Source organism: Phacochoerus africanus, chromosome 5 (genome assembly GCF_016906955.1).
Source record: "Phacochoerus africanus isolate WHEZ1 chromosome 5, ROS_Pafr_v1, whole genome shotgun sequence".
Classification (NCBI taxonomy): domain Eukaryota; kingdom Metazoa; phylum Chordata; class Mammalia; order Artiodactyla; family Suidae; genus Phacochoerus; species Phacochoerus africanus.
In genome coordinates, this window is record NC_062548.1 from 96,653,178 (window position 1) to 96,678,270 (window position 25,093).

Below are 25,093 nucleotides of genomic sequence, written 5' to 3' on the forward strand. Positions count from 1 at the left end.
TGGCTGCTTTCTATTGGCTACCTAGAGATGCTGCCTTCATCTCACCATCCAGACCACCTGCTCTTCAGTCAGGGGCACATTGGAGCCTTCATTACATGCCCAGTGTCCAGAGCAGCCTAACTGGAGCTGCACAGGCAACCCTCATGACTGATGGCAAACCACCCAGTTTAACAAGATTCCATTAATTGGTACAAAAGCTGAACAAGGCAGAAAGGTGATTTCATTCCAAATAGTATAAGGGCATTAAATTCTGGGGCATTCTGCAGCACTGAATACAAGTTAAAAATTCTCAGGAAGAGGAAGAGACTGAAGATTTTTATCTGAGTGCATTGTTTTTCCAAACACCAGAGCTAAACAAGTTCAAAAACTTTTTTTTTTTTTTTTTTTTTGCGGCATATGGAGGTTCCCAGGCTAGGGGTCTAATCAGAGATACAGCTGCTGGCCTACACCACTGCCTCAGCCACACCAGATCCAAACCACGTCTGTGACCTATACCATAGCTCACTACAACACCAGAGCCTTAACCCACTGAGCAAGGTCAGGGATCGAACCCATAACCTCATGGTTCCTAGTCGGATTTGCTTCCGATGCATCACAACAGGAACTCCACAAGTTCAAAACTTTTAAGGACTTTGTTTTTAAATGGAAGTCACAAGACTGTCTCAGCAATGACATTCGAGATCACAGCAAAACTTTTCTAATTCATACTAATGAGGAACTGCCAAACTCAATCAGCAAAGAAAAATGAATTACATCCTTTTGAAAATAAAGGGGTTTCTTTCCAATGCAATTCATTTGATTAAAAAGTTTTATTTCCGAATAGTTCAGTTGACCTGTTTTGATGGGTTGTTCAGAACCTGATATGGTACAACCATATTTATTGTCTGTATAGTAACAGGAATAGCTGAAATTCTTGAGAAGTGCATTCTCCCTAAAAACAATAAAAGTTCAACTCTCCCTATGATCCTGCTCACATAGCTCACTCCCTAGGAAAGCTTTTTCTTCATCAGTCATGTGGAAGCAAACCCCAGCTCGTGTTGCCCCCCTCCCCACAACCAACCCGGCTGCTCCAATTCTGAGTGGGCAGAGGTCTGTAGTATCAACCCAGATAAATCCCTAAAAAAAAAAAAAACCCTCCAGATTCCAGACTTGATCTGTCCAGACCCATCTGAGAATTAACAAGCTCCTTTTAATCATCCAGAGAACTAAGCCTGTCATGGAAACACTGATTCAACCGTAATGACAACAGACATAAAACCACACAAATGAACTAAGCATTCCTCTACCCATTAGGAGTCAAGTCGAAACAACAGCCTCAGGATTAAAAAAGCAAGGCTGTTTTTTCTTTGTGGTCCTGCTCGTTTTCACCTCTTCCATTGCCTTGTTTTCACAACTCCTGTTTACAAGAACGTGGGAGCGGGGGAATTGAGAGAGGGATGGAGAAGAGGGCTAGCAGGAAGGAAGAGAAATGCAGGGTGAGTACGCCAGGCTGGCGAATGCCAACAAACACTGTGGTTTATGTCAGGCAAATTAAAACTTCTAGCCTGGGGGAGGCTGTAATAGTCTGTTTGGGACGGTCTGAAAATAAGCTGCAGTGAACTCTCATCTCCCACTAAAACAGTTAAGTATGGAGTGAAGTCTTTACTTTCCAAAGATCAGGTTCTGCACAGTATTTTTGCAAGCACTTTTTTTTTACATTTTCTTTTTATTATTTTTCCTGTTTCTTTCAGAATTAGAAAGGCTAATCACATGAAGTATCATTATTATCAGAAGCAAGCATAGTCAGGTTTAAAGAAAAAAAATACAAGCTGCCCAGCAGAAAAAGTACAATCGTAAGGAGGAATACATTTTAATTTCCCCTTGGACACACAAGGTACGATTTGTGGGTCCAGGGGCCCCTACACCAAATCCCAGTAAAGTCATTCCTGCAGAAAATGTTTGGGCAGGTGTGGAGGCCCTTGTGGCTCTGATTCCTTGGTCTGGGTCATCGCCATCTAGGGCTGAAGGGGGCACCAGGCTGGAGATACCAGCCTGTGGGACAAGAGCCTCCCAGAGAAAAGGGGGGAAGGGGAGACAGCAGCAGGAGTAGGGGGAGCCAGGAAGAAGGAAAATGAGAGTCCTAGGGGTGGGGGGATGCTGAGCCCCCGGGGGTAGGGATGGAGCACCCGGGCTGGTGACCATGGTAGGGGAGGCCAGGGCCGCGGGTTTGGAGGAGCCCGAGGAGGCCCCTTTCCCCCTCCACCCCCACCCCCACCCCCGGAACTGAGTCTAGATTCTTTTCTTTGCTATTTGAGTTTTCCTTGAGAGAGAGACCCAGGTCACAGCAGCAGCCCCAGAGCTGAGGGGCTAGGGGAAAGCCAGGAGGGGCCCACCCCGTGAGGGCCTTGTGCTTTGCGGGCATTGAGGGCGATAAAGGGGAGAAGGGGCACCGCGCGGGGCGCCCAGTCAGCCTGGGAGATGCCCACGTCCCGCGGCGCCGCCGCCCCCCGCCCCCGCCCGCGAACTTTCCCAGAAACCGGGGGTAACCCACTCGAGATGGGGGGGCTCCCCTTGCCTCCCCATCTGTCCCCTGGGGCCGGTCACTCACGGGCAGCGCGGCTGGGGTTCCAACTCTGGCCGCCGCCATCCACCCCGGGAGGAGGAGCAGGAGGAGGAGTGGGAGGAGGAGGGAGAGACAAGAGGAGGAGGAGAGGGGCAGGCGGAGCGGGAGAAGAGGGAGGGCCGGGAGCGACTGGAGTGGAGGGCCGGGAGGGGGTGGCCACTTCGCGGAGGCTCCGGCTTCCCTGCCCCACCCCCTGCCGGATCCTCCCCTCTCTCCTCACTCCTTTCCTGCCCTGGACACCTCAAAGTTTTTCTGACGTGAGATTCTCTATTCTCTTGTCTCCCCTTATTTTCCTCCACCTGAGCTTCCAGCCTCAAGCTGGGGAGCGGGTGCTCCCTTCAGCACAAGTGGGCTGCGGAGGAGGCACATGAGTTAGTTTTGGATGCCCCTCTAAGCAGCTAGCTGGGCTCTTTGGCCGATCTGAAGCCACTCCGCACCCCCAGGACCTTGTCATCATCTCTGGGTGGTGCGATGATTAGGGTTGGGGGTGGGGGGTGGGGGGTGGGGGGTGGGAGGGGGTGGTCGTGAGGAGACTGTGGTCCTGTTTTCCACGCTGCCTCATAGAGTTTTTGGGTTTTGTTTTCTCTAGTGATTAGAACTAAGGAATGTTTTTTGCATTTTTTAAAAAGTGAAGTATAGTTGATTTACAATATTACATTAGTTTTAGGTGTACAGCATAGTGATTCAGAATTTTTACAGATTATACTCCCGTTAAAAGTCATTGCAATAACCTATAATGAAAAAGAATCTGAATATATATCTATATATGAATCACTTTGCTGTACACCTGAAACTAGCACGTTATAAATTTACTATACTTCAACTTTTAAAAATGGTTTTTAAAAAATGTTATTGCAAGATAATGTCTATAATTCACTGTGCTATTTTATTTATTTTATTTTATTGCTGGGCCTTGGGCATACTCCAGAGATAAGCAGTGGCCCAAACCACTGCAGTGACAACACCAGATCTTTAACCAGCTGCAGCAAGAGAACTCCTGTTTTATACATAGTAGTTTGTATCCCTTAATCCCATGCCCTTAATTTGCCCCTCTCTCTTCTCTCTCCCCTCTGGTAACCACTAGTTTGTTTTTTATGAGTCTATTTCTTTCTGCTATATACATTCATTTGTATTATTTTTTAGATTCCACATATAAGTGATATCATACAGTATTTGTCTTTCTCTATCTGACCTATTTCACCAAGCATAATATTCTCTAAGTTCATCCACATTTCTTTCTATGGTTCAGTAATATTCCATTACACACACACACACACACACACACACATACATACATAGCAATTCTTCTTTGTCCATTCATCTGTTGTTGGATACTTGGGTTGCTTCCATATCTTGGGTAAGAATTATTTTTGAAGACTCTCTTGAGGTTCTCTTTTCCCTTAAGGTAGGACCAACCCTGGTGGCAGGGTAAGAGGAAAGGAAAGATGGAAGTCCACCTTCCAGGGCCCATCAATGCTCAAGAGGAGGAGGAGGACAGGGCAGGGATAACCTAGTGAAGGGCCAGGCTGTGTGGATGGGGCAGGAGCCACTTGCAGAATGCAGAAGAGAAGGGAAGTTGTCCTCTGAGGAGAGGTTAGAGGGTGGCATCTAGTTCCAAGTCCATTACTTGCTAGCAGGTAAGGCAAGTCACTATGGAAGTCACTTAACATCTGAGCCTCTTCCGCAAGTGGAGCTGCCTTCCTGGGAGTTAAATAAAAGGAGAAGATCCACTGGGGCCTTTTACCCTTGAGGGACACCCAGCCCCCAGATGGGAACTTGAGAGGAGTTTGAATACTCAGAAGGAAGAAAAGAGCACTCCAGACCTTGGGAAGCTGGCAAGACTGGAAGGCTTAGGCAAGATGGGAAATGTTTGGATGAGAAGGTGGAACTGGACATAAAGCAGAAAATGGGAAATCCTTAAAATTTTTAAGTGAAGGAATATTCTGATGCAAGTGGTGTCCTATTCACCTTTGTGCTCGCAGAGCCTGGCATATGGTAGGCACTCAATCTTTGTGGACTTGAAATGGCAACTGAAAAATATGACTTAACAGTCTGAAAGATGGACTATCTGGGAAGAGAGGGCTTGGGCCCAAGGAGAGGAGTTAGGAGGCCCCGGTGAACATCTCAACTTGAAATGCAGTGCCTGGTGGTAGAAAGGAAATGAAGGAATCCTTATTAAGCATGTCCCTGTGTTTGTATAGCACTGAGATTCTCTTTTCAATGCTCTTTCAAGTGTTGTCTTGTGTTTGATCTGGGAGTTCCTTGATAAAATGGAAACGATAATAAGTATCCTATTCAACCACCCGCCAGTGGTAAGGACCTGTGTTGAGGGCTTTGAGGAAGGAAGGAAACATTCAGAGAGGCATAGGAGTACCTCAAGTCACACAGATGGGATCTATTTAGTATACTTTTAGTTTCAGATAAAATTTTTACTTGTGTTTATGCTTATGACACTCTCAACAGAAAAAGGCATCAGGTCCCTGTGAAGATCAAAGAGTTAAGGGAGCGAGAGGTAGACTAGAGAATAGGAAGTTGACTGACTGGTAACTTTTCTATGCTTCTATGGCATCAGTCAGGTACTGGGCCCAAGTCATCCTTCTGGTAAGGAGGTGAGCAAGGTGCAGAGCAAGGATAAAGGAGGAGGGAGGCAAAGGAAGGGAAGAAAAGGGGTGCCTTGAAGCCAGGCATTCTGGGCATTCTGGATGAAGAAAGGACACATTTATATGTATGACTGATTCACTTTGCTGTACACCTGAAACTAATACAACATTGTAAGTCAACTATACTCCAATAAAATTAAATTTAAAAATAAATAAATAGGAGTTCCCATTGTGGCCTAGCAGAAACTAATCTGACCAGTATCCATGAGGACACAGGTTCGATCCCTGGCCTCAGTGGTTTAAGGACCTGGTGTTGCCGTGAGCTGTGGTGTAGGTGGCTGGCTCTGATGTGATTCGACCCCTAGCCTGGGAACTTCCATACACTGCAGCTGTGGCCCTAAAAAGATAAATAAATAGATAGATAGATATTTAGGTGGATAGATAGATAGATAGATAGATAGATAGATAGATAGATAGATAGATAGATAGATATAGAGTCCTGAGTGTACCTTTTTAATTCCATCATCTTTGAATAAGCAGTATGGCCTTGACTAGTAGGTAGCCCACCCAATGAAAAAAATCTTTTTTGGAAACTTTGACACTTCTGCAAAGCAAACAGTCCCATAATTTTCTAAAGACCAAACAGTTGGTTGAAAACCACTTATCTTTTACAAGGGACAGTCCCTCCTCTTCTGTGTGACTCAGTGCGGCCCCAAAGGTTGCTACTTTCATGTATGCAGATTTATTTCTCGTAACTCCTCCACATATTTCCAAAGAACCCTTTCTGGCAGTGTCCTTTTGTATCAAAATCTGATGGTAAACAGCTCAGCCTGGCCTCAATAGCTAGGCTACCACAGCTGTTCATGGCCAGCTGTGACCTCATTTTAATTCGGTTTCTGTCCTTTTCCTTGCTCTGCAGTAAGGAGACCCTTAGGCTATTATTGGTCTCCTTTTCATTAACAGGTTTCCCTTTCTTGGCAGTGTTTTCATGTAACTTCCACACTATTTAACAAGGGGTCCCCAAATTGTCTATAAATATGATCTAGTAGATTAACTTGGAATTCCTCAAAACTCAAATCAGCTTAAAGCTGTCAGGATCAATTAATATAAATGCAAACCAGCTTTTGGAAAAGCCCCATCTGAAAGAGGACTTAGTTGAGAAGTGAGGACTTCAGATTTAGGACAAGCTTAGTCCTAAATGCTTGATAAGAACATTCCTAAGAACTTTACAGCGTTAAATCTCTATTTATACTGCAACATGCATCAAGACAGAGTAAAAGCTTGTGAAAAACTATTCAAAACAATAGTCCACAGTGGTGGCTTTGACAATAGTGAAAATGAAACAGAAAAAAAAAAAAAAAAAACCACCATTTTAGGCACATGATGCATTTTGGCCTGATCCACAAGGAAACATGAATACTCTAGAAAGAAACTGTCAGAGATAAATAAAATACCAACATCTTCATTAAGAATGCCAGTTGAAATCAATGATACTTAGGGCATGACTACTTAATAAACTCAGAATGGCCTGAGATTGGCTATCCTTTGTCCTGGAGATGGAATACTCTTGGGTATGGTTTGAGCTACAGTTGTGCAGTCCTTTGGCCTGCTTCCTAAAATGTATCCAATCAGCATTAATTGAACACCTACTATGTACAAGACATTCTGCTAGACACCGTGGGGGAGTAAGTATAAGGCCTGATTCCTGCCTCACAGCATCTGTAGTAGTTCAGGGAAAGGGCCAACATGAAAATGACTCCACGAGATGTGTTGACAGTTTAATACAACAGGAGAGGTGTCCGAAGGAAATATGGGAAAGCTAAAGAAAGAGAGAATATTCTTCAGCCTCTAAGGCAAGATGTGAGGGTCATTTTGTTGTTGTTGTTAGTTAACTGCACCGTGCTGTTTCTATTCTTGCATTTGTCGGGTGTCACCATTCATCCCACTGGTGTTTTGGAAGCAGTGGGGTTGAGTTCAGAGATCACAATACAAAAGTTCTAAGTGGGGGAGTTGTCTTTTGAGGCCCCCACTCCCACAAAGCAGACAACAGCCTCCAGTAGTTTTCCATCCAAGAGTCAGTTCCTCTAATCCTCTCCTTAGGAAAAGTTATTCTAATCCTGCTCTATAACCTTTTCTTTCAAAGATTCGGAACAACTGTAATGAGTTTTCCTGCTCTAATGCTCTGATTGCCAGTCAATTTCCTAATTTGGAGCTAATTACCAAACTGCTTAAAAATGTAAGGCACAGACAACACTTACTGACAAGCTTTCCATTTATCACCATAGTGTCTGAGGACATGGCCCTTAGCCGAGAACAGAAGCTTCCTCTTCTTTCCCAGAACAGACTATTCCTTGTCAGTGTAGCTCTGCCAGATTGTTTCTTAGCCATCATCAACCAAGTTGCTATCTTCATATGTTAAAGTTATAGAGGAGTCTGAAGCCTTTTAAGAGTTGGGAACAATTTCCAGGGTCAATGCTGCATAAAACAAAACTGTAAACTGTACATTTTTCTGTCTGAAGATTTTTATTATGAACAAAGCTTTAATTCATGACCTGAAGAGAGCCTTTTGGTCCAACTTTTTTAGTGGCTTCTTAGCTAAGTGGTTCCTTATTTTACTTGTATTTTTCTCACATTTTTGTTTGGAAATAGTGCAGCTGAGCTTTTGTTTGGTTTTAGTGGATAATGAACTTGGAAACTGGTCATGTTGCTACAAAGCATTTGTTAGTAAAACTCATGGGGGGAGTTCTTGTCATGGCTCAGTGGGTTAAGAACCAAACATAGTGTCCATGAGGATTTGGGTTTAATCCCTGGTCTCGCTCAGTGAGCAGCTACAGTGTAGGTCACAGATGCAGCGTTGCAGTGGATCTGGCATTGTTGTGGCTGTGGTGTGGCCATCAGCTGCAGCTCCGACAAGACCTCTAGCCTAGGAACTTCCATATACTGCAGGTGGGGCCCTAAAAAGAAAAAAGGGGAAAAAACCTTATAGAGGTAATTTCTTACCCAAAGCAGTGCAGAATCCAGTTTGATCAGCTTTGAAAAGTGAGCAGTATTGCTTATAACAGCATAACGGGGGGTGGTGTTTAAAAATGATATAACAAGACACATGCTGTTTATCACAGTTTCTCAGGCTGTTCCTGGATCATCTAATCTCTTCACCCAGGCCTGCTGCAAAACGAATGCGAATACTGCCCCCTGGAGTTGTGCAGCCAGCTAACCTACCTCCCTGCCCAATCACTTGCTATTAAAGGGTCTTTTCCCCACCTAATTTGGAATTGCTTATAATTACATATATCTTATAGATGCATGAAAAAAGAACAGGAATAAAAAATACCAATAGCTGAATCTCTACAAGAGATGTGTGCTCTCAATAATCTTCCTCATTTTTCAACTTTTCAACATGTGATATGTAAGGAAAAGCTCGCGAATGTCATTCCAATAAGTTCTGAAAATTCCATCCAACTCTGAGTTCCTCCTCTGTGCCTAGACTGAGAATTCTCTCACTTTTCATTTTCCATGCTTCAAGAGGCCTAAATAGAATAGATAATTCTTTGAGAGGGACACTGCAATGGCAAGCAGAGGCACAGGACACTCACTGGAAGGGCTTGTAGAGAGAGAAGGGGTTATTTTAAGAGTAGGAGACACTTGATGCCTGGGATGATAAGGAAGGGAGAGCCCAAGACAGCAGCAGTACCGCTGGTATAGAGGTCAGCCAGGAAAACCTGGGGCACTGGAGAGACTTCTTGAAGAAGGTAAATTTGGCTATAAACACCCAGCTGAATATGACCACCACAAGATAAGAGTTACACACCTGGGTGAGAATTTAGGAATAAATTAGAAGCACTATAGAAGACATAGTTAAATAAATAGGGAGTTCCCACTGTGGTGCAGTGGGTTAAGATCCAGAAACACTGCAGCTGTGGCATAGGTCACAGCTTCAACTCAGATTTGATCCCTGGCTTGGGAACTTCCATATTTTACAGGGGTGGCTGAAAAAGAAAATAAATGAATAAACAGACAATTATCAACCCCAAGGAAAACAAAGAGGTAGTTGTACAAGAAAGGAAAAGTAATCATAGTATATTACATGACTCAGCTACCAGTAGCATTTAAATAATCATAACAAAGTGTACACTGAATATCAACGTGCAATGTTGATGTAACGAGTCTGAAGAAGACAGGAAAATAGAAAGCATGTTTATGTGTGTCGTGCGGATCTCAGGAGGGAGACGAAACAGAGACAAATCCTCACCTTCCAACTGTGAAGTCAACTGAGTATATCTAAGAGGAAAAGCAAAAGTAGCAAGCCATTTGGAAATATGGAGATACCAAAACAGGGAGTGAAAGTGCTTTTCTCTGGGGAGTGTGAAATGAGGGTTAGGATCGGGAGACTATTTTTGTTTGTTCTGCCTTGTTTTGTTTCTTCTTAGTAATAAGGTTTTTTGGTTTTTTTTTTTTTGTAATAAGTATTTTAGAACAGCTTGACTCCAACTGAGTTTGTAACTTTGGTGAAAATACAGACCTTTAATAAAAGAAGTTACAGGAGTTCCCATCGTGGCGCAGTGGTTAACGAATCCAACTAGGAACCATGAGGTGGCGGGTTCGGTCCCTGCCCTTGCTCAGTGGGTTAACGATCCGGCGTTGCCGTGAGCTGTGGTGTAGGTTGCAGACGCGGCTCGGATCCAGCGTTGCTGTGGCTCTGGCGTAGGCTAGTGGCTACAGCTCCGATTCGCCCCCTAGCCTGGGAACCTCCATATGCCGCGGGAGTGGCCCAAGAAATAGCAAAAAGACAAAAAAATAAAAAATAAAAAATAAAATAAGTTACAGCCTCTATGTACTATCTCCCACTCAATGCCTTGTGTGAGACAAGCCCAGGGCAGGATGGAGGACATATGGCAGTCAGCATGTCCATTTTGCTTATCGTAGTCTCATCTGCACTGAGCACTCAGCAGGCGCTGGACACCTACTTGTTGACTGAATGATGAAATGGGTAAGGCAGATTTAGAAGTTAGTGCTCACCATCTGTACAAAGGTGTGCATAACTCAAGAGTTTACAGATGGAATCCAATGTCTGGGACCTGCCTTAACCCATTCCAGGAGGGAGTTCCCATTGTGGCTGAGCGGAAATGAATCCAACTAGTATCTATGAGGATGTGGGTTTGATCCCTGGCCTCGATCGGTGGATCAGGGATCCAGTCTTGCCATGGGCTGTGGTGTAGGTCACAGACACAGCTTGGATCCAGCATTGCTGTGGCTGTGGTGTAGGCCAGCAACTGCAGCTCCGATTCGACCCCTAGCCTGGGAACTTCCATATGCTGCAGGTGTGGCCCTAAAAAGCAAAAAAAAAAAAAAGAAGTCCAGGAAAAAAGGTAAAACAAGATTAACAAAACGTTCATAAGAAGTGATGGGGACATAAGGGTTCGTAACAGTCTCTAGTTTTGTGTAAGGTATAAAATTCCTTTAAAAAAAAGAGAAATAACAACCAAGTTCTTCAGAAAGAGGATTATAAGGAAGGGGTAGCATCATGGCACAAACTTACTAAATTCAGAATTTGGTAGTTGAGAAAGTTTGTGTAATGAGAAATATTTAAATAAAAATAAGGGTCAGAGAAGGGAAAAATCATGTCAAAGGCAAACCTTGTGCCAGAGCCACTCCCAAGAAGCTACCTAAAAGCTAAAGGAGTAGAGGTACTTAATGAAGACATGGAAAGGAAAAGTTTAATGAAGTACAGGAGTTACTGAGAAGTTTAATATTTTATCCTCCACCTATATAGTACCTGTAGGAATAGAACTAAATGCCTCCAATGTAAAAGACTCAGTAGTGAATAATCCAGGCTGTGGAATCAGACTAGCCTAGATCTGAATCCTGGCTCCACATGTACAGTCCTGTGGCTATGGACAAATCGCTTAGCCTTGGAACACTTAAGACATAGTTTTCTACCTGTAAAATGGGGATAGCAACAGCATCAAAGAGATACAGTTATTGGAGGTTAAATGAAAGAAGTCACATCAAGTCTTACCCATGCTTGACTTAAGTAAATGGTTAACAAATGGTGGTCATTACATGCCTTGGCAAGGGGCTCTACCAAGAAAGCAAAGATCTTAGCAGTTAAGTTAAAAAGGGACAATTGTGCCAGGGAACCAAGTGCACCCTCCACAGTCCTGCCCTGTCCCTGAGGCCGAGGGACACTCCCAGATGCACCGATCCTTGCAGAATGGCCAAGCCGTCTGTCCCCAAGGACTATCTGCAGGTCTTTGGGAACAGGAGCCATGCAGGTCAGCTAGTCTGGGAGCTCTGGCAACTCACAGCTGGTGAGATACAAGTCTCAGCCACCACAGCAAAGAGAGACACAATCCCAAGATTCACATTTTCTCTAAGAGAAAAACAGGCCGAACTCTCAGAAGTGAAACTCTTTCTCACCCAGAGATCTGAGGATTTTCACATGTACACACAACAGCTAGACCGCCCCCAGCAAGCAATGTGGGACCACTGTGAGGGCTTTCTATCGGGGAAATGGCTCTGCAGAGACATGTTTCAGAAAAACAATCTGGTTAAGAGAGGTTGGAAGGGATGGAGAACAGGGAGACAAGTTATCCAGACAGTAAGGAGCCAGGACTCAATTTAAAGTATTGGGTAAGGAAAGGTTAGAATTGAGAGATACAGGAGTTCCCATCATGGCTCAGTGGTTAACGAATCTGACTAGCATCCACAGGATGCAGGTTCAACCCCTGGCCTTGCTCAGTGAGTTGAGGATCCGGCATTGCTGTGAGTTGTGGCGTAGGCTGCAGACTCGGCTCGGATCCTGTGTGGCTGTGGCTGTGGCATAGGCCAGTGGCTACAGCTCCGATTAGGCCCCCCTAGCCTGGGAACCTCCATGTGCCTCAGGTGCAGCCCTAAAAAGCAAAAAAAAAAAAAAAAAAAAAAGAATTGAGAGACCGTACAAAAGCAGCAAGATTCAGAAAGACAAGAAAGCCAATGAGCTGTGCACGGTGAGGAGGAATCCAAGGTGATGCCCAGGTATTAAACTTAAGTCACAACCAGGTGGAAGCTAGCTGCTCCTCCTTCAACCCTCCCTCTTAGTCAAGTTTGTTTACATCGAAATCCTTTGCTTCACCTCTTCTTTCTCTCACACTCCATATCCTGTCCAAATGCCATTCATTCAACAAATGTTCAATGAATGCTAGGCAGTGTTCTGAGTACAGGGAATATAGTAAGTAAGCAAATCGGAGCAAAAATCTGCTTCTGCAGAGCTGCATCTTCTGGAGGTAGAAACAGGCAATAAACAAGATATATAAGTAAACATACTGTATGTTAGATTATGATAAGTATCAGGAGTAAAACAAAGCAGAATAACAGAAGTATAGGGGGAAGGAGTTGCAATTTCAGCAAACCTATCCACTCTCTTCAAAATAAATCCAAAAACAGAAACTTGTACTGCCACCAGCACAGTCCAGGCCACCATCATTTCTCAACAGCCTCCTATCATTGCAATAATCTCCCAATTCAGCCCTCTGCTTCCACCCTTGCTCCGCTATCTAGTCTCAACATAGCACCAACAATTCCATTAAAATATAAGCCAGATGATGTCACTCCTTTGTCCCAAACCCTCCAGAGGAGAACTAGAAATGGACTAGAAATTCCAAATTCAGCATCACAGAACACTGTAGGGCATGGAAACTCTAGGCTTATGATGGAGCGCATCATGGTGATTTGATGTTTCCCTCAGAGCTCCTGGGGGCTTAGGCACAGCTACAGTGAAAACAGCTGGTTCAGTTGACAAAGAATTAAAATGAGCAGGTCACAGAAAACAGGCAGGGCAAAGGGGCTAAGGACTCAAAGGGCTAGGAGGCTGGGACTGAGCTGACTTGCCCAGAGATTCCCCAAGGCAGGATTCAAACACTTTGCTTACTGTGAAGACTCAGCACAACCATCAGAGTCTGTCTACAGCCGGCAGCCTAGGACATGTGGCCAAGACCAAGGAGTTGGCCTTTGTGCTGAGCACAGAGGGAAGCTGGGGATGAGCTCTCCGGTCAAACAGAAACGGCATCTGTAGGGTGACTAGGAACAGCCTGGAGAAGAGGCTCAAAAGAAATGGCACTGCAGGCAGGGAAGTAGGGAAGAAGGGATTTCAGGTCTGGGGACTTCGATGTCGAGTGCAATGGGTTTGTGCAAGCAACTCAGGAGAAAGGAGCTATAAATTTACATGCTTGGGGATAGAGGTGCTGGGAGAGACAGCCCTGAAAATGACATGATGTTTATGAAATAAACCAAAGAGAGCCTGACAGGACTCAGGGTCCTTGCTCGAAGTATGGTTACAAGTGCCTTGAGAGGTACTCAAAGCCTAAATAAAGGATTAACAGTACATTTACTCAGTATGGGGGATTAGAAAGATTTTATCCCAAACAACTGGGATTTGGCAATTTTGTGAAGTCTACTTTGCTAAGTTTCAGCTTCCTTTATCGGACTTTCATAGAGAGACTGAAAGTTTGATATAAGTATGAATTTATTGACATCAATTTCCTTAAGCTATTATTCCAACACAGAGAAGGTACTGAAGAGCTGAAGACAATGATAATAAACCCATAAGATCTGAAGTTTGCAAGGCCTACTCCCTTCAGAGAGAGAGAGATGAGTAAGTCTTCAAAAAGAATTGGAGACTGCTTTCAATTATAGCAAGAAGTAATGACAGTTTGACAATTTAAGCACTTTATCCAGAAACATATATCTATTCCATTGATACCAAATTGATAACCATATAATTGCGTTTGAAAATATACAAAATATTTGTTGTTCTTACATACTGAAATTAAAACCTAATTTTAAAAAGTGTACAGTAAAAACAGCGTAAGGAAACCTACAATATCCATGGTAAGTGTATTGTTTTCCATTTTACTGTCAACATCAAATTCTATATTTGCCTCACTGGTTACAAATATATTTTAAATATTTCAAGGCCATTTACAACACTGACTACTTTACTAGGTCCAACAACACTCCAGCTTCCTGAAGGCGGCCAGCACTGGACGTGGAGTCTCGGCCCTGCAGCTCCGCACAGCAGTAGCAGCTCTGGAAAGAAGTCACCAACAAGCCACCTGTAAACTATCGACTCTTGTTCTTTTTAGAATTTCCCTGTGCAAAGAAAAACATCAACAATAAGAACAGAAACTTCTAGAAAAATAATTCATACAGTTTATAGATTAAGCCGTCTGGAAACCATACTTCACTCTGTAAAACTTTAGATTTCAACTGGAAGAACAGCTGATAACCCTGCATTCCTAACTTTTATTCAGAAAGCACAAAGCAGACTGTCACTTTTTTTTTGTCTTTTTGCCATTTCTTGGGCCGCTCCCGCGGCATATGGAGGTTCTCATGCTAGGGGTCCAATCGGAGCTGTAGTCACCAGCCTACGCCAGAGCCACAGCAACGCGGGATCCGAGCTGCGTCTGCAACCTACACCACAGCTCACAGCTCACAGCAGCGCCGGATCCTTAACCCACTGAGCAAGGGCAGGGACCGAACCCGCAACCTCATGGTTCCCAGTCAGATTCGTTAACCACTGCGCCACGACAGGAACTCTCAGACTGTCACTTTGAACTCTCCCCACATTCTCCATCCATGGACCTTACTTCCCTGGGGTCTGAGGACAGGCAACGAAGAGAGAGAAGAAAGCTATTTTCGATTTATCAAACCTCAGCTATTCACTTTGTTGCAAAGACAAGGTAGTTTATGATTTAATAAAGCTGAATAAAAAATTTTTTTTTGTCTTTTTAGGGCCACACCTGAGGCATATGGAAGCTCCCAGGCTAGAGGTGGAATTGGAGCTGTAGCTGCTGCCTACACCACAGCCACAGCAACACCAGATCCGAGCTACATCTGTGACCTACACCACAGCTCATGGCAATGCTGGATCCTTAACCCACTGAGCGAGTCCTCATGGATACTAATCAGCTTCTTTACCACTGAGCCACAAAAGAACTCCTAAATAAAACATTTTAGCCTAAACATGTTCCTTTGGTGTTTTAAAAGGTCTTAATAGGTACTAATTTTAAGTACGTGCCAACTAACACCCAAATGGCAATGATTATCTGTCAGAAGGAAGCTCAGACACCAGCTGAGAACAAGTTAGAGGGATGATGTCTTAACTTCCAATTCCTTCAGACGTGTAGATTTGGACTTTCCAGTTTTATGTAACTTTTCTTCTTTCTGGAGGAGTTCCCTTTTTAGGAAAACTTTCTAATTAAATTCCTATACTTAACTATTACATATAAAAACATTTTTTCATGTAAATCCGAAATGATTGCAGATTACAAACATTAAGAGCAATTAATTGCAAACAAATGGTTTCAGGATGTTTACTTGGTATCCGGTGGAGACCCATGTCAACTCAGCCATAAGATGATGCTATGGCAATTTAAGCTACTAATAAATGGGGGGTGGGTGTGGAGGGAAGGAAAATATGGGGACCACTGGATGATCAAAGAAAAGTTAACAAGAGCAACGACAAAGTGAACAAGGATCTCTAACTGTTTCATTAATGACAAATATTCTTTTTTTTTTGTCTTTTGTCTTTTTTGTTGTTGTTGTTGCTATTTCTTGGGCCGCTCCCTCGGCATAAGGAGGTTCCCAGGCTAGGGGTCTAATCGGAGCTGTAGCCACCGGCCTACGCCAGAGCCACAGCAATGTGGGATCCGAGCCGCGTCTGCAACCTACACCACAGCTCAGGGCAACGCCGGATCCTTAACCCACTGAGCAAGGGCAGGGACCGAACCCGCCACCTCATGGTTCCTAGTCGGATTCGTTAACCACTGCGCCACGATGGGAACTCCATAATGACAAATATTCTAAGACTAGATTAAAAAGTTCTGAGAGGGCTTAAAAATTCCCTTACTTCTAAAGTAGCTACAATAACAACACCCTTTGGGACCATGAGCTTTGCTATACTCAACACTAACCCTTCTCAATTCAGAATCTGATGCCTTCTGCAGCTCTGAGGTTTGAAAACTTTCCCTCTAATCACTGCTACTTTTTTCAAATGGTAGGTGCTGAAGCAGGCTTTCTCCTACTAATCATACAAACTTGTGTGCTTTCTACATGAATTACCTATTGCCCTGACGGAATATCAAGAGACCAAAATGGTTAAAGGGGGCGTTCTTCAAGAGGACCAATACCCAACCCCCCACCTCCAAGCTCAAGTTTCCTGAAGCCCAAGTAACTGAAGAACCCTAATCAGAACCACATTGGCTGGTTACAATCACCACATGATGTCCCAGAAAAGCATCATAGGACTCTGATGCTTAGGACTCTGATATTGACCAGAGGCTGGTCAATATCATGAAACTACAGAGAAACAAAATTACAGAACAGAGATTCTAGTGAGTTAACATTTCCAAGGAGACACCAACTGAGCACAACGCTGCTCTGCACCACCACTGAAATGACGCTGAAATGAAGCTGTGGCTTGTTCATCTCCATGTCCTCCCCAGTGGCAGCACGCAGCAGAAACTCAATGCATGAGGCTAGAGCAGTAAGGGGCAGCAGGGGATTTCAATGAGCACAGGCTGGAGACAGTAAATCCAAGCTGCTGACGGCACAGCACTGTCTGAGTTACCACAATGTGCCAAGCATCTAATATGATGCATGAAACCATCTCTTTGGCCTCTTGAAGCTCACCTTTCATGGTAAGAGTACATATGGTGTGATACAACAAAGAGAGATGATATGTGGATATGCATTTCCAATACCAAACACTACCCATATCTACCAACCCCAGCCTGGACAAGCAGAGGCTTTATGGGAAATTAAATCTAAGAAGTTTCTGGAATTAAAAGGACAAGACAGTTCTAGGTTATATGGATACACGAGAATAAATCTGCTAAAGAAGATTATTCTTTAAAAGCACCATTTTAGATTCACATAAGTAAAAAGTAATCCCCATCATAAACCCTCTAAATGTCCTCCTAACTAATAAAACAATAGCAGAAATGCCCAAAATGCCAAAAAGCAAGGGACACAGAGGTCAGACCTTCTCTTAATTTATAACTCAAAGACTTTTACTTTTGGATTAGGGGATAAGTGAAATGATTTATAAACACTTCCAATCTCTTAACCTTGCTCCCGAAATGCTTAGCAATGAAATACCTTATATGAAATGCATTAAAATATCAAATATTACATCACAGAGAGGCACTCCCCGCCTTCTCCTACCTTACTGGACATCTTTAGTGTGTCAATCTCTTCTCTCTGTTTAGACAATGTCTCATTCATGCTGCACAGGTGGTCACTCATCATACTTAACTGATCCTCATAACTCCTCTTGGTGGTTGTCAGCTCATCCTAAATGGCGAGGGAAAAAAGAAAAAAGAGAAATCAAAACCCCACTAGTCATACCACTCTAAAGCTTTTTTTGTTTGGGGTTCTTTTTTTGCTTCTTTTTAGGTCCACACCCATGGCATATGGAAGTTCCCAAGCTAGGGGTCGAATCGGAGCTACAGCTGCAGCCACAGCAACACAGGATCTGAGCCATGTCTGTGACCTACACCACAGCTCACAGCAATGCTGGATCCTTAACCCACTGAGTAAAGCCAGGGATTGAACCTGTGTCCTCATGGATACTAGTTGGGTTTGCTTTGTTACTGCTGAGCCACAACAGAAACTCCCTAAAACTTTTTTAATTTATAAAAAAATTTTGGAAAAGCAACCTATCAAGATGACCTAGCTGGGAGTTCCTGCTGTGGCAGAGCAGAAATGAATCCGACTAGTATCCATTAGGATGTGGGTCTGATCCCTGACCTTGCTCAGTGGGTCGGGGATCTGGCATTGCTGTGAGCTGTGGTATAGGTGGCAGACACAGCTTGGATCCCTTGTTGTTATGGCTGTGGCGTAGGCCAGCAGCTGGAGCTCCAATTTGACCCCTAGCCTGGGAACTTCCACATGCTGCAAGTGCAGCCCTAAAAAACAAAACAAACAAACAAAAATGACCTAGCTGATCAATTAACATGAAGGTTAAGCCAAAGGCCTAACAAGAGAACTAAGTGAAAAGAAATAGGGAAAGGTTTTTCTCAGCCTTCAAAATATGTTTTGAATTTCTTTGCAAAAATAAAAGTCTCCTTCTATGCTGGGTATGACATTGTCACAAGAAAACAAGAGGGCTGCATGATCCTTCCCAATTCCCCCAGGTCTTCGAGAGCCTTTGGAGAGGTGGGCAAGAGGGGCTCTGGCACATTCCCACTGTCCCACACCAAATGATGGCCCATAGTCTTCTGGGCAAGGCCCCCCCTGGAAGAAGTGTCTTCCTCTCTCTCCCCATCTCTCAGACTCTCTTTGGCCTTTTCAAATCTAATCCTGTGTTCCTAGCTGATCTGATAAACTAATCTGAAACTACAAGGAAGCACATTTTGCTGTGTTAATGAGTTATTTCTTTGCCTGTATCACGTTGATAGTTAATAGGGGCTTTCTGGAAACAAGGCTTTAAAACAAAGTAGTGGGTAAGGAGGTATATTTTGCAGCCCTACCTTTCGGTTTACATCAGTTTTATGAAACAGTGAAAAGAAGGATCAGAGGCAACAAAACAGAACAAGCCTACCACCCACCATGACAGAGATTAACAGAGAGGAGGAGAAAACAGAAGGACTACGGGTAAATCAGTGTTACTCCAAGAAATGCTGACTATAAAATGATTTACAATTAAAATCAAGTCAGAGAAAGAAAGAATACAGGCACTTCTTGCCTGACATAAGCGAAATGTTACTTTAAAAAGAGTGAGAAATGAAACGGTTAGAAAAAGTTATGTCTAGAGGTCAAAGGCCACTATTTTAGAAAGGAAACGCTGATTTTTTTTGGCCCAAGAACTTTCGATGATAAAACATATACTAACTGCTTAGGTAATATGAACTCACCTGAAGTCGGCTGATGTTCTGACTGGCTACTTTCATCTCTTCCGTCAGTGCCTCCTTAGACTTTTCAGCCAAGGCCAGTCTTTTAGAGAGTGCCCGGCACTGTTAAATCAGAAAACATTCCATTACCCCAGGGACCACAACCCCAAAACAAATTTACTTCGGGGAAGGATACCAAAAAACAATCTCCACATCCGAAAGTACTTACTCCCCGTCGCTACCACAAAGGTCTGCTGAGTATCTTGGGCCTCGTACCACACACTGCAGTACATGTGAGAGATACATGGTCCTCACACTGATGTTTTTTCCTAGCTCTAGGCTGATGACCAGTGGTTACAAAAACACAAGAAGTTCCTACATTTACCCAATATTTATTTACACCCACACTGGATGAGAAGGGAAGTAATTATTTCAAAAGGTATCAATGGCATTACGCAATATAAATCCTAAGATACTTTTCTTGTGTTTTAAGTCCTTTATTGAAGATCATAGCACAGGAACAATAAAAGCTTTACAGTCATACTCTCTAGGTGAAAAAAAAAAAAGTGAGTGCAGGATTTTAAATTGCTTTCTTTGGGGGTTCTACCAAACCGAGGCTATCCAGAGACAGAATAGATCAAGGGGAAAAAAAAGAAATAGCATTGCTCAAGAGGGTGTGCCATTAAAAGGATCACTAAATTTTCTGATAAACCATGAGACTGACATGGCAGATCTGTTGAGACACATTTGAATACTGTGTCACCATCAGACACTTGGACTAATCATTCCAGTAAAGGTGTACAGAGGGTCACTGCTTCCTGTTTACAGACAAGGGAAAACTAGAACAATTTAAAAATTCTTGTATCACAATTGTGCTGAAAGAATTTACCAAGATAAGCAAATCACTGGGAAATAAAACAGCCTCAGAAATTCCCGTTACTCATTTCATTCCTCACAAGAGAATTTCAGGAAAGTTCAGCCAACCAAATCACCCACCCTGTATTAACCACACGTCTGTGTGCTCAGCACTAAACCTGAAAAATTTAAGAGGGAGAGCGTTTTACAAAGCACAGGTCCTCAAGAGGATGACAATCAAGTCTGGGACAGTAACTCAGAAGGCAGTCAGGGGTCCAAACCAGGAGACGATTAAGCAGCACCTCGTGGATGCTTGGATGTTAAGCACTGCAGCAGCTCTGTACTAAGTGGTCCAGCTTGCTGCCCTCCCCATTTTCTAGAGCCCAACAGCTATCAGTATTGGCCTTCTTATCAACCAGGTATGTGACGTTGTTGACAACACTAAGCTGGGCACATCATTTATTTTAGCAGGAAAAAAAGCAAAACCCCTCGCCACTCCTAGCAACTTCTTCCTATCAACTTCGCCTTCTCTGTAGAATAGGAGAAAATCACAAAGTCAGGTCCCAATAAAGGGTGCTGTCTTTTCTTTGTCAATTTCCTCAACAGCATCACATTCTCCCTCTGACGTGTATAAGTGACCTTTTAATTAAAAGTTTCAAATCAGAGACCTTACAGTTGTGTTAAGTGACATCTATTCTATCTCATCATTTGTTTCTTTTTGACATCTCTAATTTCTTCCTTCATTTTCTCCTCTTCTAATCAATAAATTGTGTATAATTTTATTATCTTGCATAGCGTTTTTCTAATTCTCTTAATAAAGTGAATTATTTGGTGAGAGAAGAAGAAAATATAGCAAAAGTTAAGATTTTAGGCATTCCTGCTGTGGTGTAAAGATAGGCAGCATCTCTGGAGCACTGAGACGCAGGTTCTATCCCTGGCCCGGCACAGTGAGTTAAGGAGCCGGCTCTGGCTTGGATATGATCCCTGGCCTGGGAAACTCCATGTGTCATAGGATGGCCAAAAGAGGGGGAAAAAAATTAAGATTTTGTATCTTTTAAAGATAGAATGAAAGAGTTACATTTTGCATTTTATCATTTACAGAAACTCATTTCCACAAGTTGTCATTTAGAAATTAGAGAGTATTTAAAAGAGAGTATGTGAACCACGCATATTTTGCTTTAAATTTCCCTAAAGAAAAATTCTTTGACCAGTGAACCTTACCTGCCTATCACTCTATAATCTATGACAATAATGCTCCAAACATGTGACATAACCATAAGAAAGGCTACCTGTTGTATTTACTGCAATATTTGTGGTTGGTATATGGACCAATCAATATGAACTCTAACCAAATCCATATTGCGGATACAGTGACTAACCTCTCTCTTTTAGTGAACAGCAGGCCAGGACAGCAACCTAGTTCCCAAAGGGATTAGGGAGAAACAACCCAATCCAATTAACTCTCCACTCACCTCAGCATAAAAATGCACTGACTTACTGTCAGCCAGCTGTAGCTGAGATGTCAGTTCCACTATCCTTGCCATGTAGTGATTTTTAATTAAGTCTTCACGAGATTCCACATCCAGAACCTAAACAGAGCACACATAGCTCAATAAATAAATGCCACTGAGATGAAGCTGTTCTAGGAGGAAAAATTAACATCACTTTAGGAAAAAAAAAAGACATTTTGTACATTCTCATTTGAAATCTGATGGGGAATCTGAGTTTTCTCACCCTTCAAAAAACTTCAGACAGGGCAGGTAAATATACATTGCAAATTCCAGTCAGCACCCTGCCAATCTCACAAAGAAGCTGTGGCTTCAAGAGAACAAAGCAGAAGTGAAGCATTGGGAAGCCCATCAGCCATGGGGCCAGGTCTCTCCTTTCAGTTTATTTTTTTAGCCACAAACCTAACTTTCAAAATCTTAATCTGTCTGACTCCTATGTCCTCCTTTAATTGAAGGGAGTGTTATAAAGGAGAGCATTTACTGGAACTCCTGAAAAATACAAGCCTTCTTTTTTCCCCCCAAGTTATCTTAAGACAGCTTTAACACTCTTAAACTAACAAATTAAATTATTTCTATAGTGAACAATATGGCCCTTGTCCCAGACTAGTTTTCTTACTAGTTACTCCAGCAGCTGAGTTTAGTTTAAAAATACACACAGAAGTTCAAAATTACCTAAAGTATAAGGCCAATAAGGAAATCAAAGAATGCAGTGACCTGCTTGAACTATATTTACCAGCTCACCATACTGAGTGGTAAGCTAACTGACTGCAGTTTCTCTTAAGGGTTATTTATAAGTTTATATCCTGTAATATTTCAAAACTAAAATGTGCAAACCTATCTGATAAGCCCCATCTGTCCTGGGTTCACTCACTTGAGTGCTGAAAAGAACTACCAAACCCACTGATGGTCAAGGCCCCGAAAAGCCCTGCTTTCCCAGCCTGCCCACTGGGAGAGTAATAGCTCACAGCCTCCTGCCACATGCCAGCAAGATGACAGCCAGGCTCAAGCCACACCTTGTCAAACTGCCAAGTCAAGTCAGTCAAGGAGGCCATAACAGAAACAGGCTGTAATTTGCTGGTGACAGTTAAACTTGACCCAGAGAGAAAGCAACATAGAGCCACGATCACTAGAATTGTCAGAAAACAGAATTAGATAAAGCTAACTTTTGCACACTCGGTCCACAAACATGTGGCCAGATATTTACTAACAAACATGATGTTAAGCATACATTACCTCACTGTCGGATGTCCTGGTTAAAATCCCAATCTAGAACATAAGGGAGAAAAAACTTTAGGACAGACTGTTTACGCTTCAAACACAATAGCTTAAACATTTGTGATATTTTCTTTTCTTGGTTCACACTGTTTCAAAGCACACTAACAGTGGAGTTCTAGAAGATTACCCATGATCAATCATCTTACCTCGGTAGATAAATAATCACATTTGTATTTCTGCCATGAGGTAGTAATGGATAATGACCATTACTATTACCTATATCAGAATGCTGTTAGCCATTTTCATTAAAACCCAACAAATTCTCTGGGAAAGAGAGAGGAAAGACAGTTTTTAACTCCTCTTGTCACTTCTTCACTGTTTCCAGAGCAGCAGCCAAAAGACAAGACATAAAGACAGTTTTATGGTGACCATGATAAATTAATCATTCCAAACACAATACACAAATAGTAAGCTCTCTGACTGAAAGGTCAAAAGGAGAAAGAAGATGGAGTTCCTGTTGCGGTGCAGTGGACATGAATCAGACTAGGAACCATGAGGTTGTGGGTTTGATCCTTGGCCTCGCTCAGCGGGTTAAGGATCCGGCGTTGCTGTGAGCTGTGGTATAGGTCGAAGACATGGCTCAGAGCTAGCACTGCGGTGGCTGTGACGTAGGCCGGGAGCTGTAGCTCCGATTAGGATTAGACCCCTAGCCTGGGAACCTCCATATGCCGCAGGTGTGGCCCTGAAAAGACAAAAGACAAAATAAAATAAAATAAAAACAAAAGGAGAAAAAAGAAATATACTTTTGATACAATTACATGAATTTTTTTTTTTTTGTCTTTTTGCCATTTCTTGGGCTGCTCCCGTGGCATATGGAGGTTCCCAGGCTAGGGGTCAAATCGGAGCTGCAGCTGCTGGCCTACGCCAGAGCCACAGCAACGATCCGAGCCACATCTGCAACCTACACCACAGCTCACAGCAACGCCGGATCCTTAACCCACTGGCATGTCTTGAGCTCAATAACTGTAGGAAACTAGTGGAAACTCAGTTAAACAATATCCTCAAGAATATTACTATGAACCATGAGTAGTAGATGAATGTTACATTCATCTAGCTATTAATAGATCTTTTATAAAACTTTTTTTTAAATAGAGGAGCCATAATATTTTACACACTGAAGCAGGAATAGCAATTAGTCTTTCAGTTAAAAACTGTTTATAGTAGAAAATGTGGTACATATATGCAATGGAATACTATGCAGCTATCAAAAAGAATGAAATAATAGTATTTGCAGCAACATGGATGGACCTAGGATAAACATACTAAGTGATGTAGGTCAGAAAAAGAAAGACAAATACCACATGCCTATCACTCACATGCGGAATCTAAAATACAACACAAGGAGTTCCCATCATGGCTCAGTGGAAATGAATCTGACTAGTACCCATGAGGATGCAGGTTCAATCCCTGGCCTCACTCAGTGGGTTAAGGATCCAGCATTGCCATGAGCTGTGGTGTAGGTCACAGATACAGCTCGGATCCAGCTTGTGGCTGTGGTGTAGTCCGGAGGCTACAGCTTTGACTCAACCCCTGGCCTGGGAACCTCCATATGCCATGGGTGTGGCCATACAAAAATAAAGTACAACACAAATCAATATATCTATGAAACAAAAACAGACTTACAGATATACAGTACAGACTTGTGGCTGCCGAGGGGGAGGGAGTAGGGGAAAGAAGGACTGGGAATTTGGGATTAGCAGAGGCAAACTATTATATACAAAATGGATAAACAACAGGCCCTACTGTATGGCACAGGGAATTATATTCACTAATCTGTGATAAACCATAACGGAAAAGACTATGGAAAAAAATATATATGTACAACTGAGTCACTGTGCTGTATACCTGAAACTAATATATAACATTGTAAATCAACTATACTTCAACAAAATTTTTTAAAAAATAAACAGAATCACAAAGGCACAAAAAAAAGTTTATAGTAACATGCTCATCATTTTAATGTTAACATTCAAATGTGACTACAACTGGCAAAATAAACCACAAGCACACATCTATTCTGCCTCCCCACCCTTATCCCTCTACTCCTGGGTGATGGTTTGAGAATGTGAAGTCCTGTGAAGGAATGGAATCACATAAATGGAAGAAAAATTTATAACATTTACCATTTCAAAGTTATCTCATAGGCTGCTGGTGAGAATAAATATAGCCCTTTTAGAAAATAACTTGGTCAGAGTTCCCTTCGTGGCTCAGTGGCTAATGAACCTGACTAGGATCCATGAGGATTTGGGTTTGATCCTTGACCTTGCTCAGTGGGTTAAGAATCTGGCATTGCAGTGAGCTGTGGTGTAGGTGGCAGACGTGGCTCAGATCCTGCCTTGCTGTGGCTGTGGTTCAGGCCAGCAGCTGTAGCTCCGATTTGACCCC

General features: G+C 42.9%; 2 protein-coding genes across 5 annotated transcripts in view; both read right to left on the reverse strand.

Moving 5' to 3' along the window:
- The window catches only part of STON1 (stonin 1), a 53,380-nt gene extending 50,666 nt beyond the window's left edge, over positions 1–2,714 (reverse strand). For 2 of the 3 annotated variants that reach the window (XM_047782115.1, XM_047782112.1), the window contains exon 1: positions 2,588–2,681. The gene's annotated coding sequence lies outside the window, so the exon portion shown is untranslated. Of the gene's footprint in view, positions 1–2,587 lie in introns of all 3 variants that reach the window. The other variant, XM_047782113.1, reaches the window with a different exon arrangement.
- Positions 2,715–13,684: 10,970 nt separating this feature from the next.
- Positions 13,685–25,093, reverse strand: part of PPP1R21 (protein phosphatase 1 regulatory subunit 21) — a 71,202-nt gene continuing 59,793 nt past the window's right edge. For both annotated transcript variants that reach the window (XM_047782120.1, XM_047782121.1), the window contains 5 exons: positions 22,667–22,699; positions 21,398–21,514; positions 19,095–19,193; positions 17,404–17,532; positions 13,685–14,328 (listed from right to left, as the gene is read on the reverse strand). In XM_047782120.1, the coding sequence (XP_047638076.1) occupies positions 14,299–14,328; positions 17,404–17,532; positions 19,095–19,193; positions 21,398–21,514; positions 22,667–22,699 (408 nt within the window). In that variant the 3' untranslated portion in view covers positions 13,685–14,298. The remainder of the gene's footprint in view (positions 14,329–17,403; positions 17,533–19,094; positions 19,194–21,397; positions 21,515–22,666; positions 22,700–25,093) is intronic.